The following is an 18213-nucleotide window of genomic DNA, read 5'->3' as shown; positions in this document are numbered from 1 at the left end:
TGAAGCATACCTCTGTGTGGACTAAAATGTTTATATATCTGTTAGTGTGAAGCATACCTCTGTGTGGACTAAATGTTTGTATATCTGTTAGTGTGAAGCATACATCTGTGTGGACTAAATGTTTGTATATCTGTTAGTGTGAAGCATACCTCTGTGTGGACTAAATGTTTATATATCTGTTAGTGTGAAGCATACCTCTGTGTGGACTAAATGTTTGTATATCTGTTTGTGTGAAGCATACCTCTGTGTGGACTAAATGTTTGTATATCTGTTAGTGTGAAGCATACATCTGTGTGGACTAAATGTTTATATATCTGTTAGTGTGAAGCATACCTCTGTGTGGACTAAATGTTTATATATCTGTTAGTGTGAAGCATACCTCTGTGTGGACTAAATGTGTGTATATCTGTTAGTGTGAAGCATACCTCTGTGTGGACTAAATGTTTATATATCTGTTAGTGTGAAGCATACCTCTGTGTGGACTAAATGTGTGTATATCTGTTAGTGTGAAGCATACCTCTGTGTGGACTAAATGTTTTATATATCTGTTAGTGTGAAGCATACCTCTGTGTGGACTAAATGTTTATATATCTGTTAGTGTGAAGCATACCTCTGTGTGGACTAAATGTTAGTATATCTGTTAGTGTGAAGCATACCTCTGTGTGGACTAAATGTTTATATATCTGTTACTATGAATTATACCTCTGTGTGGACTAAATGTATGTGTGTGTGTGCGTGTTCGTATAGCCTATGCTTCACTGTGATTCTCTGTGTACCGAGTGACAACGCAGCAGCAGCAGCAGGAGCTCCACCTAAGCCCTCCAGCAGCAATCCCATAATCACTCTCCGCTTTCACAACCCCAGTCGCTCGGCAACCGTCAAATAAACAGAGCATCGCCAGCAAGCATCCTCGCGCGTGGAGCAGCTGACTGGCCAGTTAGCACTGGAACAGGAGAGTGACATCAGGGTGTCACAGAAGCCCTTATTTTAGCGGCGTGACAGTCACAACGTTCTCAGAGTCAGTGTAAACGTCGGACCTCCCTATTAGCCACATGACTGGGCTAAATCTCTCTGCACACTGTCCAGAAAAGGGATTCCATCATGGACCCTCCATCTTAGGGCAGGAATGAACGTCCAGTACCCTGGAACTCTGTGGCTGAATACTTGCTCCAAAGGCATATCTAGATAAAAATGCTTGCCAGATTACAGTGTATTTGTATTTCCAAATTCAGGCAATGTTTTTGCTCTCTGTTAATTGCTAACTTGTGGAGGGCAAACTGAAAGCATAAAGAAAAGCATCGTAGGACCTTAGAAGTGCTTGTGTGTTGTGAGAAAGGCCCGTTCTCAGCCACATTGCGAGACGTGCTTTAGAGAACAGAGGGAGGACAATGTTTAGTTGTGAATGTGTAATTATGTTGGGATTGTGAGTATGGGTGCAACTCACTTAAGTTTGTGAGTACACTAAAACACCCCTCAATCATTCTGATTTGTTATATGGATTGTGGGCTGCTGAGCTGAGAAACATGCTGTCACACGTACATGACAATATGTCCTCTTGGTGTGTGTGGTCATTTTGTTTTGTGCTTAGCCATTCTGTTTGATTGTGTAAGAAACATTGGTGGCCTGTCCATGAACCAGACAGTAGATGTGTGGCAGCACTGGCTGGCTTCATTCTGCTGTAATACTGAGCTCTAGTTATGGGATTGTGGGAAACCTACTCTAATAGTTGGCCTGTTAAAAACAAAATGGACAGAATGACAGTATTTGACAGTATTTCATATTTTAAATAATAAAAGTTGTAAATGTGCTATATGAGTAGTGAGTGACCTTTTAGGGTGGCAACACATACGTTCTAAGTGATATCAATGGGTCTTTCTCCATTATGATTGTTTTATACTGTTCAATTCAACTTTTTTTCTGTATTTTCATACATTTCTGCCTTTCCTGCACTCATTTTAGATTATTTCGACACTGCCATGTGCGGGTGAACAATATGGGCAAACAATCTAGGCCATATAACATTTATTTATTAACAGTGGTTAGACTACTGACCATTCTCCCTTCTCAATATGGATATCAACTTATTTGACTTACAAGGAGAGCTTAGTCTTGGTTGCCGTGGAGAGAGGTTTTGACAGGTGTTTGTGCTCAGAGGACATTGGCTAATCGCCCTATAATCACCCTATAGGGGAGGGCTCAGGCCAGGGACTTTAACAGTTTGTAACTCTTTTTCTTATAGCACAACCCATAGTTATACTCTGTTGTTGTGATGATGTAGTGATGGAGAGAAGGATCTTCCTCTGGTGCAGATCTGGACAGGTTAAATCAAGCGCAGCTAAAGTTTTAGAAAGCCAACAAACCCAGGTCTGGTACCGTCCTTGAACACAGGTCAGGTACCGTCCTTGAACACAGGTCTGGTACAGTCCTTGAACACAGGTCTGGTACAGTCCTTGAACACAGGTCTGGTACAGTCCTTGAACACAGGTCTGGTACAGTCCTTGAACACAGGTCTGGTACAGTCCTTGAACAGAGGTCTGGTACAGTCCTTGAACACAGGTCTGGTACAGTCCTTGAACACAGGTCTGGTACCGTCCTTGAACACAGGTCTGGTACAGTCCTTGAACACAGGTCTGGTACAGTCCTTGAACACAGGTCTGGTACAGTCCTTGAACACAGGTCTGGTACAGTCCTTGAACACAGGTCTGGTACAGTCCTTGAACACAGGTCTGGTACAGTCCTTGAACACAGGTCTGGTACAGTCCTTGAACACAGGTCTGGTACAGTCCTTGAACACAGGTCTGGTACAGTCCTTGAACACAGGTCTGGTACAGTCCTTGAACACAGGTCTGGTACAGTCCTTGAACACAGGTCTGGTACAGTCCTTGAACACAGGTCTGGTACAGTCCTTGAACACAGGTCTGGTACAGACCTCACATAGTCATTTTGTTCTTAGTATGTTGCCATACTCTGCATTACCATGCAAGTTCACCAGGTTCTCACTTCAAACCAAGCTGCATTAGAGGCAGCTTTGACAGACGGGTAGGTCATTTCCACACATGGCTCCCACTCTGTAAATTCTTGTGTGTTTTAAGAGGTTTTATTAAGAGGGTGTCAACAGGTGAGTAATTAGCATGGACTAGACTGATCTGGATTCTGTCCAGAAACACAAGTTGACCTTCAGCAGCCAGCAGATGAGGTTGCCAATTTAACCCCCCCCCCCTTTATGAATGTATTGAACTATTATGTACATGTTTTCCCATGAGCCCCCAGTGCTACAGGGTTAGTACTGGAGTGTGATAAAGTAAGGGACCTATACTGTGAGTAAGGACTATAATGTTAAATGTCATGGCTTGAAGCCATGATGCAAGATAAGTGATAACAACATACACACACTCCAACACACATTTTTATCTGCTGAATGCGTACCAACAGTACATGAAAGGATTCCGAGCTAAATGTCCAAGCGGTCAAGCAAAGTCAAGGACATTTCTCTCAACCTCTCTTTCCATCTTCTCCGCCCCACTGTCTCTGCCCTTCTCTCTTTGTCTTTCTCTCTTTCCCTCCCTCACACAATCTCTATATCTTGTTCTCGCGCTCTCATTTGCCCTTTCTCTCCTCCTCTCCCCCCATCTCCCTCCCCCCCTCTTCCTCTCTCCCACTCTCCCTCTCACCCTTCTCTCTTTGGCCTGTACTCCTAATTGCATTTTGGTTAAAAAAAAGAAAGTCAAACGATTTTGGGAGGGATTAGTTAAACCCCCCTCACAAGAAGGAAAAAAACCCCTCAGACTTAAATAAGGTTGTTTGGGAGATTTACTGGCACATTAGTGCCCCTCTAAACAGGAAATAACAGGGCAGAGACAGGGATATGATGAATATGAGAGGAGATCCATCAGAGCCTATTGAATTATTCTTATATAAGCCAAACACTGCCGTCTGAAGAAGAGTTGAGCCATTTTACTTTGTCACAGTTTTCTGGGGTTTTCAATTGGCATCAATGTGGGGATGGAGGGGGCATTTGGCAATTTAAGTTTGGTTTCAGTAGGTTATTCCTGATCTCTTTGTCGTCAACATTAATTATGGACTTTGGCTCCCAGGTAGGAGGTGTAAAGAGCTTTGTGGAATTATAGTGTTATAATGTCAGTGTTGATTTGTTGTTGGTTTTTAATTCTCTTCTGTGACTTCATTAGCCCCATGGTGTTTACAATACAACTGACTCTGGTCGCTGCTGACCTGTGGAGTTTTCCAGAACGAAACAATCTGCTCTCCTTCTCACACGCGCCCCTGCTCCAGCCAGTGTTCAGTTGAGCGTAGACTTCCCAAAGAAAGAAATATCACCACCTTCAAAAAAGACTGCTCCCTACACACAAACCAACTCAAGCTTACCTCAGATAGTCTTTGGCATATCAGGGGCTGAGAAAAGAACAGTAACTCTGAGGCAGTTGTGCTGCTCTTCCATGCAGAATGCTCAACCTCACAAAAACGTCTCCAAAGCGTTGGGTTTTTACAAAAGTGCTATTGATGATGGTCTCCCTAAACAAGATTGGTAGTCTTGTTCAAGTTAAAAATCCTCAGGACCACCCAGGCTTTACCTATGACTAGCCAGGTAGTTCCCAGCACACTTTTCCCTTGTCATACTAACCTGTGGTCTGTAACTTACAGGTACTGATGCGTATCACTGGGGTATCGGCTTAGTCCATGCGTTAGTGTGTGTGAGTGTGTCTTTGACCCTTGAATGAAAAATACTACGTATCAGTGAACATCCATCGTATTGTCCCTCCTGATAGTAGAAATCAACAGAGGCACTTGTGTAATAAAACCATGTTATATTGTTAGATACCTGTTATCAACACTAGCACATGCTAAAGAAACACTACGCAGGAAAGTTGTGTGTTGCGTGAGAGAGATGGAGAGTTCTGGAAGAACAGGAGAGCTTGCGCGGCAGGCGGGGGGGGGGATTGTCAGGGCTTTGCTCAGAGCCAATCGCTGTCAGAGATAAAGAGTGTGTGTGTGTGTGTGTGTGTGTGTGTGTGTGTGTGTGTGTGTGTGTGTGTGTGTGTGAGAGAGAGGGAGCGGGTTTCGTTTCCTTTTACAGCCTCTCTGTGATGCAGCCTCTTTTTTAAAGGAACACCAGCCACACAGCTGTACATGACAGTCTACGGCAGCAGGGACTCTGTTGCTGCTGGAAGCCTCAGTGGATCAGAGCGTTCAAAGATTCAAAGAGAGGGAGGTAGACAGAGAGAGAGAGAGCTGCAGGGAAAGAAGGACAGAACAGGTTCTCTTGGGAAGTGCGTTTAAGAAGAATAGCCGATTCAGAGCTGAAGGAGATTTATATGAGACCAGCTCTCCTCTGGGGGTTAAGCTTACAGCCTGCCTGCCAGCCTGCCGCCAGCCTGCCTGCCAGCCTGCCTGCCAGCCTGCCTGCCAGCCTGCCTGCCAGCCTGCCTGCCAGCCTGCCTGCCTGGTTTCTTTCCTGCTTCCCTTCCTACTGTGAACTATCTAGCTGGCTCTAATCTCCAGTCTCTCCACGCTGTCTATATTGGAGAGAACCCCTGGGATCATCTACTTGGATTGACGGTCACTACTCAGTATTGTCCTTGGATCAGTTTGGCAGGGCTCCTAAAGGAGAAGATTGACCCAGCTTGTTTCAAGTGCGGATTCTGCAAGAAGGTGAACATTGATGCTTGAATCGGGTCTTGTTCAGGCTTGATTGAATCATATCTCGTATTTAGTCGGATATGTTCTACTTGGGTTTATACACTATACTTGTGTATCATCGTGCCCCATGAAGCGATTCGGGAGCCTGAGGGCGAGCAAGAAGAAGAAGGAGCCGGACAGACGGACAGGGAGGAGGCAGTCCGAGCCCCATGACCTCGTGGGAAACAGTAAGCGGGCAGCATTTGTATACACACTAATACCAACTTGTACTCAAACAGTTACAGTAATGTGATTGAATAGCCTAGGTTTGTACATTTAATGCCAAAACTGTGGCAAGTCTTCAGAAAAGCTCAGTGAGTGACTGTGTGTGGGAGTGAGTGTGCGAGTTTGCTTGGATCTAACATAAAGTCCACTGTCTTCTCATGGAGCTGGCTTGATGACTGATGTGATACTGGAAGGCTTCAGAAGCTTAGGATGTTGTAATGTCACCAGGGTGTTGCTAGCATGCAAAGCCAGAGAAAGATAGTTTCTATTGAGAGTGAGAAAATGCCAGTGAAACAACTAAGGCATTTCAGTTATCTGTTTCTGTAACATAAGGGAAGATTTTATTTTATTTATTATGACAAAATTTGAAAAACACATTCATGGGCCTGATCTCAACTTGGGGTAGTGCACTCTCACTGTGTGCCACGCTGGCTGGATAGCTAATTTCCTAGAGTGCCTGCAGTTCATTCTTTGGATTGATACGGAGTTCTCTTATGTCCTTTACCGCGAGGAAAGGATACGCTCCTTCCACATACACACACTTATTTTTGCCATCAGGGAATGGAAGATGGTTCCATTGTAAACTAAAACCAGCCATTTACGTAATCACCATGGCTACTGTCAGTGAATGGAGTGACAGATTACAGTGTGAAGGCCTGATTACAGGAATACCTCTGGGGATGGCCAAAATTTAAAGCCACATTTAGACCGCAGTGACAGTTGCTATTTTGCATTATTGACGTTATGCTTAGGATTTTTTTTATTCCCATTTAAAAGTGGAATTAGGTGTTCCGAATTTTTGGAGTACAAACAAGAAATATAAATAAAATGAACAGAGCAATACAGCATAGGTTTGAACGTCTGACATGGATAACGTTTGATTAATAAAGATACTTATTTTTCCTCATTAGCTGCCTTGAAATTACTCGACAGCTCTGAAGTTCTTAAAAAGCCATGACGATCACCTCAAAGTCTGTAAATAATGTCAAATACGTTTCCTGGTAGATGTGAGGTGTGTCATGTAGTCTTGTCATCTATGCTCTTTCAAATAGCATCCCCAACAACTGATAAACACAGAGAGCTTTTAAAGAACCTTTTGGTTTAACTTCACTCACCGAAGGGCTGATATTTGAACAGTTCCTGGCAACACCCCATCTAGTAACAAAATGTTTGTTCATTAGGCACCAAACAGAAGAAAACAGAGTAAAACAGCAAGGAACAACCTGGACCTGGAAATGCTTGTAGTTATTTACAGTAGTTCAGCATCACATACTGCATACGCTGATCATTTATTTACTGCCTGTAGTTTTTTATTTTCCAATAGAGGATGATCATTTAAAGTGAGAGGGAAATGTTTGAATACATGAGCTTTGACTGTCCATACTTTGGGTGGAGTGATGGGATGCCATTACCCTGACTGTCTAAGCCCTCACGACACAGTCTGTTTGTTTTCACAGATTGCATTTAGATTAAAATCTGCATTTGATCCAAACTGGCAACCGGGTGTTTGCAGAGAAATTCAAAACTGTATTAGCGCTGTGCTACGACAGAATGTTTGAATGGGTATTCAGTGGAGTTTCGTTTGACATGGAGGAATGCAGTTGTTTTCTGACGTCATTAGGTGGCACTGTTGGCTTCCTTTAGAATTCAAACGTCTTCCTTTTTCAGATCAAGAATCAACAACAGTGAATACATCTTTTGTTGTGTTTTCCCAAAATCTTTGCAAATGATTAAAGCTTATCCCGAGTATATTGGTGCAGGCCTATGAAAAAGGGTACTGATCGATGTTTAGTATAATGCGGTCAGGGTATTTGCACACTTTAAAACTGCACCTCTCCTGTCTGGCTGTTGTGTGCAAAGCTCTTTGAGGAATGACATTGGAGGACATAGCAAGTCAGACTCCTACCATTATGAAAACATAGTGCCATTGATTGATTAGTCAATCAATCAATTTATTGGTCACCTCCCTACTTATGATCACACAATTAAAGTCACTATATAGTCGTTATGTTAAGTCTTGAAGGGTCTGGAAAGGTCATAGGTCATAGTTTGTTGCCTCCGCAGCCATTGAATGTGTTTAGAGGCTTTCTTCATTATCCAAATGATTAATGTTTAGCTCTGGGTAGAGTCGAACCAGTAACACTTCTAATACTGTAGGTCAGAATGGGTGACCAGTGACCACTCATCCAAATGATTGGATGTCAAGAATAAGTCAGCAGTATTTCTCCCTTGTAAAACACTGGAGGTGTCACATGGCCGTGTGTGTGTGTGTGTGTGTGAAAAGTGTAAATCTAACGGTCCTATTAGGTTCTGTTTTGGTTTATGCTCCCCCGCCCACCCTGAAATGCATGCTGGTACACCCTGCTGAATGCTCTCGCCTCTGTCACCTTACATGACACTGTCGCAGATGGAAACTGCCCAATAGCGCGCTCTCTCTCGCTCTCATACACACACTCTGTTACCATGGTTCTCACACCATGACATCCCATGATTCAACTTGTTGATTATATGGCACTGTGATTTAATGAAACCCAGGGGTTGTTTGACTTCTAAGTCGTTAGGATTTTTTTCCCCTAGTTTGTTTTAAGTGTGACACTTTAGGCATGTTGTTTATCATAGCTAAAATGGATAACAGTTAAATGCAGACCACCCACACATCTCTGCTAATCTAAATGGATTGTGAGCTGTCAAATAAATAAATAATTGTCTCTTTCAGTCAGTTTGTACTGTGCCATTTTATTTTATCAGCTGGCGAGCGCGTCAGGCGACCTGTGCTTATTTATTTCTCTCCATCTGGTTCATGATGTAGCAGTGACTAGGGTTGCAAAGGGAGGGTATATTACTTGAGTTATTCAAGTATAAAATGACCAAAGTTACGATAGATTGCCATACATTTTATGTTAATTACCCAAATTACTGAAGATTCCGGTAACTTTGGTAAATTATTTGCAGCTTTGCAACGCTAACAGTGACACATCAAGAACCAAATACAACTATAATGGTGCAATGAAGACGCCAGGGGCGAAAATCTGATATCCACTTTGGAGGGGACAATTACATTAAATTTTCTCAAGAGCAATTCCTGAGGGGGACACCAAAAGTAGTGCTGTAACACATAGCCTACATTGTAATATGGTAAATGTATATTGAGGAACCAAAGAAATAAGGTGTTTGCCGTACTCCTAACTACCGGTACCCAAAACTACACAACTAATCACAACAGCAATACCATTGCCTTTAACAAATCTTACTTCAGTCACCAGTTTAAGTTGAGAGTGGGGGTATCCATGGCATTTTCCAATTATGTTCCTATTTTACAAGTAAAAAATTTTTTGAACCTTTCATAATGTTGCCAAACAAAGACTCAACAAACTTACCTGAGACTCCCTGTCTCTGCCAGTCTGTCCCTGCATATCTGTCCCCAACTCTGCTGTCGGTGTGCCATCTGTTGCCTGCTCTGCCTAATGACATCATTGTGAAACATTTCCATTAGAATTTAATTTCTTTCTTATGAACATTTTATCAACTAGTCTTTGAGATATTAGGCTACTAGGGTTCTTACTTTGCGTTTTGGTGTACTGAAAAATACTCTGATGTCCGTCTTTTATTTTTCTGCCATTTTTCTACCTGGCTGGCTGGCTGGATACACACACAAGTGTGTAGGTTATTTACAGTAGGAGATGGGCTTCTATCATCTTCAATCATTCTATATGGGCTTCGATCTAAAAGGTAGCTAGCAAATGTGAAATGGATTAAAATGACAAGAGTTGACAGCTGTATGAGTTCACCATTTACACAACATATGCTGCAACCTTTTGTAATTTTAATAGTTTGTTTCATATTGGCTGGCTTCCAACAATAGCTGAATTTGCAAAGCTAGCGAGCACCAATTCAGTTTCAGTGGTGTTTGCTATAATCTTTGCTACCCGGGTTAAATAAAGGTGAAATAAAATTAATAAATAAAAGTTCCTTTGCGACAATTTAGCTTTTGCAACGAGACCATTAAATATATTTAAGACAATGGTAGAAGAGAGTGTAGTTCTGTTCAGTTTGGACTTCAGTTTATCGCTAACCTTATCACAGGGACTTTGAAGCACTAACTTACATCATCTGCATGCTGATTCCATCTTTGACGACGCCACATAAATGGAATAGGTACTAGCTAGCTTAATAGTTAATATTTGCGCGCTAGCTCTGCATATTCAGCTAGGGGTTCAGTGTTTTTTTGTCATAAGCAGTGGTGATTTTAGAATGTAAATCTTAGTCGGGCAAAAAAAAACTATGTGGGATGCATGCCAGCAAAGCCACTACACAACACTAAATAATACATTAATTGCACTATACCGGTGACAAACTGTGCACACAAACTGTTGGGCCTACATAAAGCTGTCCCAACACCTTACCACTGCTACACCTGGCTATCAGCGGAGCCTTGTCTGGCAGCGAAACAGTTCATTCAGCCTCAATTACTGCCATTTTAAAAATCAGAGCTGATATGGCTGACTTGCTTAAACAAATGTGGTTTCTATTGACAATTGAAATGTACAAACTATGGCATAAGGGGACGACAAGCGGATAAGATTCAATCTGTAATTTTGATTAAGACATTAATGAGCAAGCTAGGACGGACGTAGTCAATATAACTATTTGTTCAACACTTTTGAAATGTACAGCGACAGAATTCAGAACATGGGCCGTTCTTACAGTGTTATCCCTGTACACCAAGTCAGAACCGTAGGATAAATAAAGGGGGCATATAAGCAGACAATGAAAGCTCTTACAATATTCAATGATTACTTTTGTCAAAAATAGGTTATAGGCTACATGTGCACCACCAAGCCAGAACAGTAGGCAAAATTAAGAGATGAAAATAGACCAAATTATTAGGGTGAGGCACATAAGCTACTAACAGCTTACCACACAACATATACTTAGTATTACTTTCTTAGCTATAGTATACATATCTCCCTGACATATTACATAATTTATGCTGCAGCATACAATACATTTTTGGATTCACCTTTTTTTGCTTGTTGGTATTTTATTAGGATCTCCATTAGCTGTTGCAAAAGCAGCAGCTACTCTTCCTGGGGTCCACACAAAACATGCATAATACAGAACATCAATAGACAAGAACAGCTCAAGGACAGAACTACATTTTTTTTTTTTTTTAAAGGCACACATAGCCTACATGTTAATACATACACACAAACTATCTGTGTCAAATAGGGGAGAGGCATTGTGCTGTGAGGTGTTGCTTTATCTGGTTTTTTTTAACCAGGTTTGCTGTTTATTTGAGCAATATGAGATGGAAGAAAGTTCCATGCAATAAGGGCTCTATATAATACTGTACACTTTCTTGAATTTGTTCTGGATTCGGGGACTGTGAAAAGACCCCTGGTGGCATGTCTGGTGGGATAAGTGTGTGTGTCAGAGCTGTGTGTAAGTTGACTATGTAAACAATTTGGGATTTCCAACACATTGTTTCTTATAAAAAGAAGTGATGCAGTCAGTCTCTCCGCAACTCTTAGCCAAGAGAGACTGGCATGCATAGTATTTATGTCAGCCCTCTGATTACAATGAGAGCAAAACGTGCCGCTCTGTTCTGGGCCAGCTGCATCTTAACTAGGTCTTTCCTTGCAGCACTGTACCACACGACTGGACAATAATTAAGATTAGACTAAACTAGAGCCTGCAGAACTTGCTTTTTGGAGTGTGGTGTCAAAAAAGCAGAATATCTCTTTATTACAGACAGACCTCTCCCCATCTTTACGACCATTGAATCTATATGTTTTGACCATGACAGTTTACAATCTAAGGTAACGCCAAGTAATTTAGTCTCCTCAACTTGTTCAACAGCCACACCATTCATTACCAGATTCAGCTGAGGTCTAGAATTTGTACCAAATACAATGCTCTTAGTTTTAGAGATGTTCAGGACCAGTTTATTATTGGCCACCCATTCCAAAACAGACTGCAACTCTTTGTTAAGGATTTCAGTGACTTCATTAGCTGTGGTTGCTGATGTGTATATGGTTGAATCATCAGCATACATGGACACACATGCTTTGTTTAATGCCAATGGCAGGTCATTGGTAAAACTAAAAAAGAGTAGAGGGCCTAGAGAGCTGCCCTGCTCCACACCACACTTTTCACTTGAACAGGAAGGTGGCGCGGTGGTCCTTCGTGGACAAATTCTGTCATCAAAGTCTGCCATTCTCTGGATTTATGGGGCTTTCAAGACAACTGGTCGAATCATGTTGACGTTAGTGATCTTCAGGTCGTAGCTCTAGAAAGAGGCCCAAGTTCCGGATTTACAATTCCGAGTTGGATGAAAGTTCAAAACGTATGTTCCCAGTCGTAGCTAATTTTTCCCGAGTTCCCAGTTGTCTTGAATTCACTAAAGTCAGATTTTGCAGTTCCGAGTTAACAGTTGTTTTGAACGGGGCACATATCATGCTTTATTGACAGCATGGCCAATGTTGAATGTGTATCATTTTAAACTAGGAAAAGAGACCCTTCATCTTAGACTTGGTACCACACAGCCACTCCACTGAATAGCAGGCTAATGATTGCTTTGCGATGCTTGCAGTTATCCACTGATTCCTTCCAAACCACTCATTGTTGAATTTGCGATTTCCAACTTGTTGTGTAATGTTTATGTTGAATGGCCGATGAGCACCGATACGTTTTATCTATATTTTCTCTTCACTATTTATCTTCATATGACAAGGATTAAAAAGGATATGCCAGTAGATTGTCGACTTGATTCATGATGATGACTGCTAGCTAAGACTTTGAAAGTATGATGATCAGTCCAATCAAAGCTACTGTAGATATAATGTGATTTGAAGTCATTTTATCTGTGGCCAATGATCTTGAGCCTTCTTGGAAGGGCACTTCTAATGTAACTCTATGGCAGCACCCAAGGGGCTATAATTTTCAAGATCTACCCTTAGACTTGGCGGTGACGTAGTGTCCTCATGAGTGACAGAACACTGAGCCAATCACGGCACAATTCTCCATATTTTCTGCTGGCTTGCCCCACCACCACAGAAAGCACTGAGCTAGGCTGAAACTCCTGCATTTTGGAGCTGCCTTACTCAAGAAAACAAAAAAGAGACCATGTTTCTGGCAGCTTTATTAACTCAATGATATATATATATTTTTACATTGTTTGCAAACTGATATGTGACACGAATGAATGCCAAAATAACATGCAAAACAGGCAAGTCCCCCCCCAAAAAAAAATGTGGGTCTCAAAAAAGGTGGGGCTCTGCACCATCTGCCCTGAATAACGGGTCGCCACTGGTCATGAGTGTTACTTAAAGGCAAATTATGCCGAAATGGAGAGCAATGTTTTTGTTCAAGTGAATAATTCCAGCTCCTTAATTGCCAGTGAAGAAGACACTTGAAACCAGCCCTTTAAAGTGCCCTTTAAAGTGCTCTGTAGTAGAGTTCAATTGGTGCCACTGCTATTCACGTGAATTAACTGTTCATTTGTTTTAATGTGTTTATAATATATTTAAAAGTATGTTTATAATTCCATCATAGTGTGATTATTTAGTCCAACTGCTTTATTCACAAGAATGTCCAATTCCACATCAAACAAATGCAGTCTATAACCAATAAGGTAGTGATGCATGTAATTTATTGGCATCATAACTTTCTTGTGACATCTTGTTATTATGACGCCTACAGAAACTACAGTGACATAGGGACATGAATGCAAATATAAAACCTGAGTGAGATGGAGGTAGGAATGTTGACAGACAGACACAGACCGAGAGATATGGGGGCAGCAAGCTGTCATTTCTGTCAGACAAGCCACACACATGCTGTGAAAGTGTGAGGCTAGCAGATGTTGCATAGATCACACAACCATGGCGAGAAGAATTTGAGATTAGTCAACACATGGAAACCATCATGGCGCAGTAAACAATATTACCTACATTTACATTTTAGTCATTTAGCAGACGCTCTTATCCAGAGCGACTTACAGTAGTGAATGCATACATTTCATGCATATTTTTTTTTTTTAATTGTACTGGCCCCCCGTGGGAATCGAACCCACAACCCTGGTGTTGCACACACCATGCTCTACCAACTGAGCCACAGGGAAGACCTACATTTCCAGTGGTTGCCTTGCTGCATAGCAGACAAGCTGTAATTTCAACTGTGCAATTAAGCTTTCTTGTAATTACCCAGGTGATGGAACATGTAGGCCAGCACACATTATTAAAAAAGACAGACAAAACGCCAAATCAGTAAGAAGCCGCCCCTTTTTTTCCATTTTCACATAAAATTACATATCCAAATCTGAGCCTGTAGCTCAGGACCGGAAGCAAGGATATGCATATTCTTGATACCATTTCAAAGGAAACACTTTGAAGTTTGTGGAAATGTGAAATGAATGTAGGAGAATATAACACATTAGATCTGGTAAAAGATAATACAAAGAAAAAACCTACAATTTTTTTTTTGTACCAACAATTTACTAAAAACATTCACAAAAAGCATAACAATTATTTTAAGAATTATAGATACAGAACTCCTCTATGCACTCGATATGTCCGATTTTAAAATAGCTTTTCGGTGAAAGCACATTTTGCAATATTCTCAGTAGATAGCCCGGCATCACAGGGCTAGCGATTTAGACACCCAGCAAGTTTAGCCTTCACCAAAATCAGATTTACTATAAGAAAAGTTTGATTACCTTTCCTGTTCTTCGTCAGAATGCACTCCCAGGACTTCTACTTCAATAACAAATGTTGGTTTGGTCCAAAATAATCCATAGTTATGTTCCAACAGCGGCGTTTTGTTCGTGCGTTCTAGACACTATCCGACAATAGATTTCTAAATATTTCATTACCGTACTTCGAAGCATGTCAACCGCTGTTTAAAATCAATTTTTATGCCATTTTTCTCGTAAAAAAGCAATAATATTCCAACCGGGAATCTGCAATTAGGTAAACAGCCGAAAGAAAATAAATCACTGGGTCGACTCGGGCACGCGCCTAATTCCTTTGTCCTCTGATCGGCCACTTGGCAAAGGCGATTATGTGTTTCAGCCTGGGGCTGCCTCGACATCGTTCAGCTTTTTCCCGGGCTCTGAGAGCCTATTGGAGCCGTAGGAAGTGTCACGTTACAGCTAAGATCCTGACTCTTCAATAAACAGAGGCAAGAACAACAACACCTTGTCAGACAGGCCACTTCCTGCATGAAATCTTCTCAGGTTTTTGCCTGCCATATGAGTTCTGTTATACTCACAGACACCATTCAAACAGTTTTAGAAACTTTAGGGTGTTTTCTATCCAAAGCCAATAATTATATGCATATTCTAGTTACTGGGCAGGAGTAGTAACCAGATTAAATCGGGTACGTTTTTTATCCGGCCGTGCAAATACTGCCCCCTATCCCCAACAGGTTAACTCAACCGTCCCGTGGGCGGGACACCGATATGTAGAGATCCTTATTAACGTGAAGTATTTGAGGGAAGCCAACCCATTTGAATGAAATTGTCTGGCTGCTAGACAGACAAATGACACATTTTTGTTTAGGGACACAGACAGACAGGCAGACATGCAGGCAGACAGGCAGACAGGCAGGCAGACAGACAGGCAGGCAGACAGACAGACAGGCAGACAGACAGACAGGCAGACAGACAGGCTGTGAAGGAATGGTTGCTGACTGGAACCAATAGGCCTTGTCGATGAGGTTCAAAGTGGTGCGAGGGGGAAGGTTAATAGATCTGACATGTTGGCGTGCAAAGGTCACAAACCCTCTCACTAGAGGGAAGGCTTCAAAAAGACAGTTGAGAAAGATGAAGAGAGAGTCATGTTTTCCTTTCTGTGTGAAACATTGTATATGGGATTCCCTTCACTCAACGCAGCCTGCTGTCTTTGCTCAATCTGTTCAAACAACAAGCTTTCTGTTCGAGTGAGCATTCGGACATATAGCTTTTCCCCCACATCCTACCATCACACATTAATATTTTATTGGCATCCATTCAGGGGGAGTTTTCTGTATTGTCAGTGAGCATTAACCAAAACTGTAATCAGAGCAAAAGTAATCATCGAGTTACCTCCTTGGCTTGTATTGTTTATGTAATTAGAAAAATATTTAATTTAGCGCTGGTCTGATGCATGCATCTCTAACCTAGTTAGCTGAGACTGATCTTACTGTGAGCTCAGAGGACTGTGAGAGACATCATATTTGCCAAAAGTGGTTGAGCCTTTTTAAATGAGATTTGGATGCCGTGTTGTATTGTCTTGCAGAGGACAAAGCAGAATCTGCTTTGGAAGAATATTGTTCATCCGTCCAGGATATTGATTTTGATTTCTAAAAGATAATTTACACTTAAAGGAAAATACCACTCAAAAACGATCTTTTAGTGGACTAATGAAGCAAATACCAAAATATATAGTTTTGCTGGAATTTCCCTTTAATACACCACAAGGAGTTCTCATTTACATGATTCAGGCAGTTTATGCAAAACTCTTTGAAATAGTTACACTCCTGACTTTATGGAGAAGGCTATTATGACCTTTAGAGTAATCCAAAATATCATTAGTTAGATAGCTAAAATGGTGTCTCCCTCCCTCCATCCCCCTCTCCCTCCATCCCTCTCCTCATAATGCTTGCTTCTAGCCTGGGAAGCTGTGTACACTGGTCCACAGCCTAATGGCTTTACAGGGAACCTGTCCTGTTTCTCTTGCAGTTGTGTGTAGCACCGACCGAGAGACAGAGAGAATGGATGGCTTGGTGTAGGGCAACGTGATGTCCGGTCTGCTGTGTTAATGGTGGTTTTAATGCCTTACTGCTCACCAATGGAGTTTATTACCAATCTATTCTCCATAGAGCTCCGACAGCTCTGGGAATCAATCTCTAGGGTTACAGCAGATGTTTTGAAAGCTAATGGCATGACTTAAATAGTATGTAGGAAACTGTAGGAAATTACACCTTTATTTATTAATTGACGCAAGATCATGCGACACACAATCAGTTACAGGTTTCACTTTAGACCTCATTGTAATGCCGTTCACGTCTTCTGCTGGGGAGGACTACATTACACCCTACAGAACCTACCCGTATTTCACCCTACAGAACCTACCCGTATTTCACCCTACAGTACCTAACCGTATTCTGTGCACTCTGCAACACATATTTCATTGTGAATTTGGTCAGGCTGCCAAAAAAGTTACATATTGCTGCTTTAAAATGTCCTGCATTGCTGGAAAGTTCTCCTGCAACAGGGTGATCAAATTAAGATCCTACATCTGTACTAGTCTATGCCATATGTCCACTATGTCCGTTTCTACATGTGACTAACCCCGTAGCTCTTTACACTCGTACCTGTATACAGGTTCAAAGTAGCAGATTTGGACCTTGATAGGCGCCTAAATTGTAACGCCATGGCTGTAGCCTACAGTAACATTCTATACATGACATCAGAGCTCAAGGTCTTCCGCTTCACAGCGCAATATTGTTTTGACTGACAGCGGTTCTGAACTTGAACAAGAAAGTTGCCCCCATCCCTCCCACCAATTGGGCAACTTTTGCAAATGGTTTGTTGTCCAAGTGGAAAAAAATGTAGAGGCGTCTGTTTCTCAAACTAGACACTCTAATGTACTTGTCCTCTTTCTAATGTACACTCTTCTTTCTATTCTGGTTAGAGCCAGTTTGCGCTGTTCTATGAAGGGAGTAGTACACAGCATGGTACAAGATCTTCAGTTCCTTGGCAATTTCTTGCATAGCCTTCATTTCTCAGAACAAGAATAGACTGATGATTTTCAGAAGAAAGTTATTTGTTTCTGGCCCTTTTGACCCTGTAATCAAACCCACAAATGCTGATGCTCAAAAATACTTAACTAGTCTAAAGGCCATTGCTTCTTTAATCAGGACAACAGTGTTCAGCTGTGCTAGCATAATTGCAAAAGGGTTTTCTAATGATCAATTAGCCTTTTAAAATGATAAACTTGGATTAGCTAACACAACGTGCCATTGGAACACAGGAGTGATGGTTGCTGATAATGGGCCTCTGTACGCCTATGTAGATATTCCATAAAGAAATCTGCCGTTTCCAGCTACAATAGTCATTTACAACATTTGATTTGATTTTTGATTTGATTTGGATCTCTTTTAGTCCTCATTTGGACTAATCTTCCAAGAGTCCTTAAACATTAAAATACAATGTATAATACGAACACATTTTCACATATAACACAATATTACAAACATAATATACTAACATAATGACCCAATAAATACTAAATCAAAAAAATATTGATTCTT

The 18213-nt window shown here is 41.4% G+C and overlaps 1 protein-coding gene across 3 annotated transcripts in view; it reads left to right on the top strand.

Annotated features, from left to right (window-relative positions):
* Nucleotides 1-18213, top strand: part of LOC106590432 (5'-AMP-activated protein kinase subunit gamma-1) — a 178383-nt gene that overhangs the window by 53968 nt on the left and 106202 nt on the right. The window contains exon 1 of one of the 3 annotated variants that reach the window (XM_014181472.2): nucleotides 5110-5882. The exons of the other annotated variants lie outside the window; for them this stretch is intronic. Coding sequence (XP_014036947.2) covers nucleotides 5783-5882 — 100 coding nt within the window. The 5' untranslated portion in view covers nucleotides 5110-5782. Of the gene's footprint in view, nucleotides 1-5109; nucleotides 5883-18213 lie in introns of those variants that run through there. 3 annotated transcript variants of the gene reach the window in all.

This window comes from Salmo salar, chromosome ssa29 (assembly GCF_905237065.1).
Source record: "Salmo salar chromosome ssa29, Ssal_v3.1, whole genome shotgun sequence".
In the NCBI taxonomy this organism is placed as follows: Eukaryota; Metazoa; Chordata; class Actinopteri; order Salmoniformes; family Salmonidae; genus Salmo; species Salmo salar.
The sequence above is the reverse complement of the archived record's forward strand: the minus strand, read 5'-3'. Positions and strand labels throughout refer to the sequence as shown.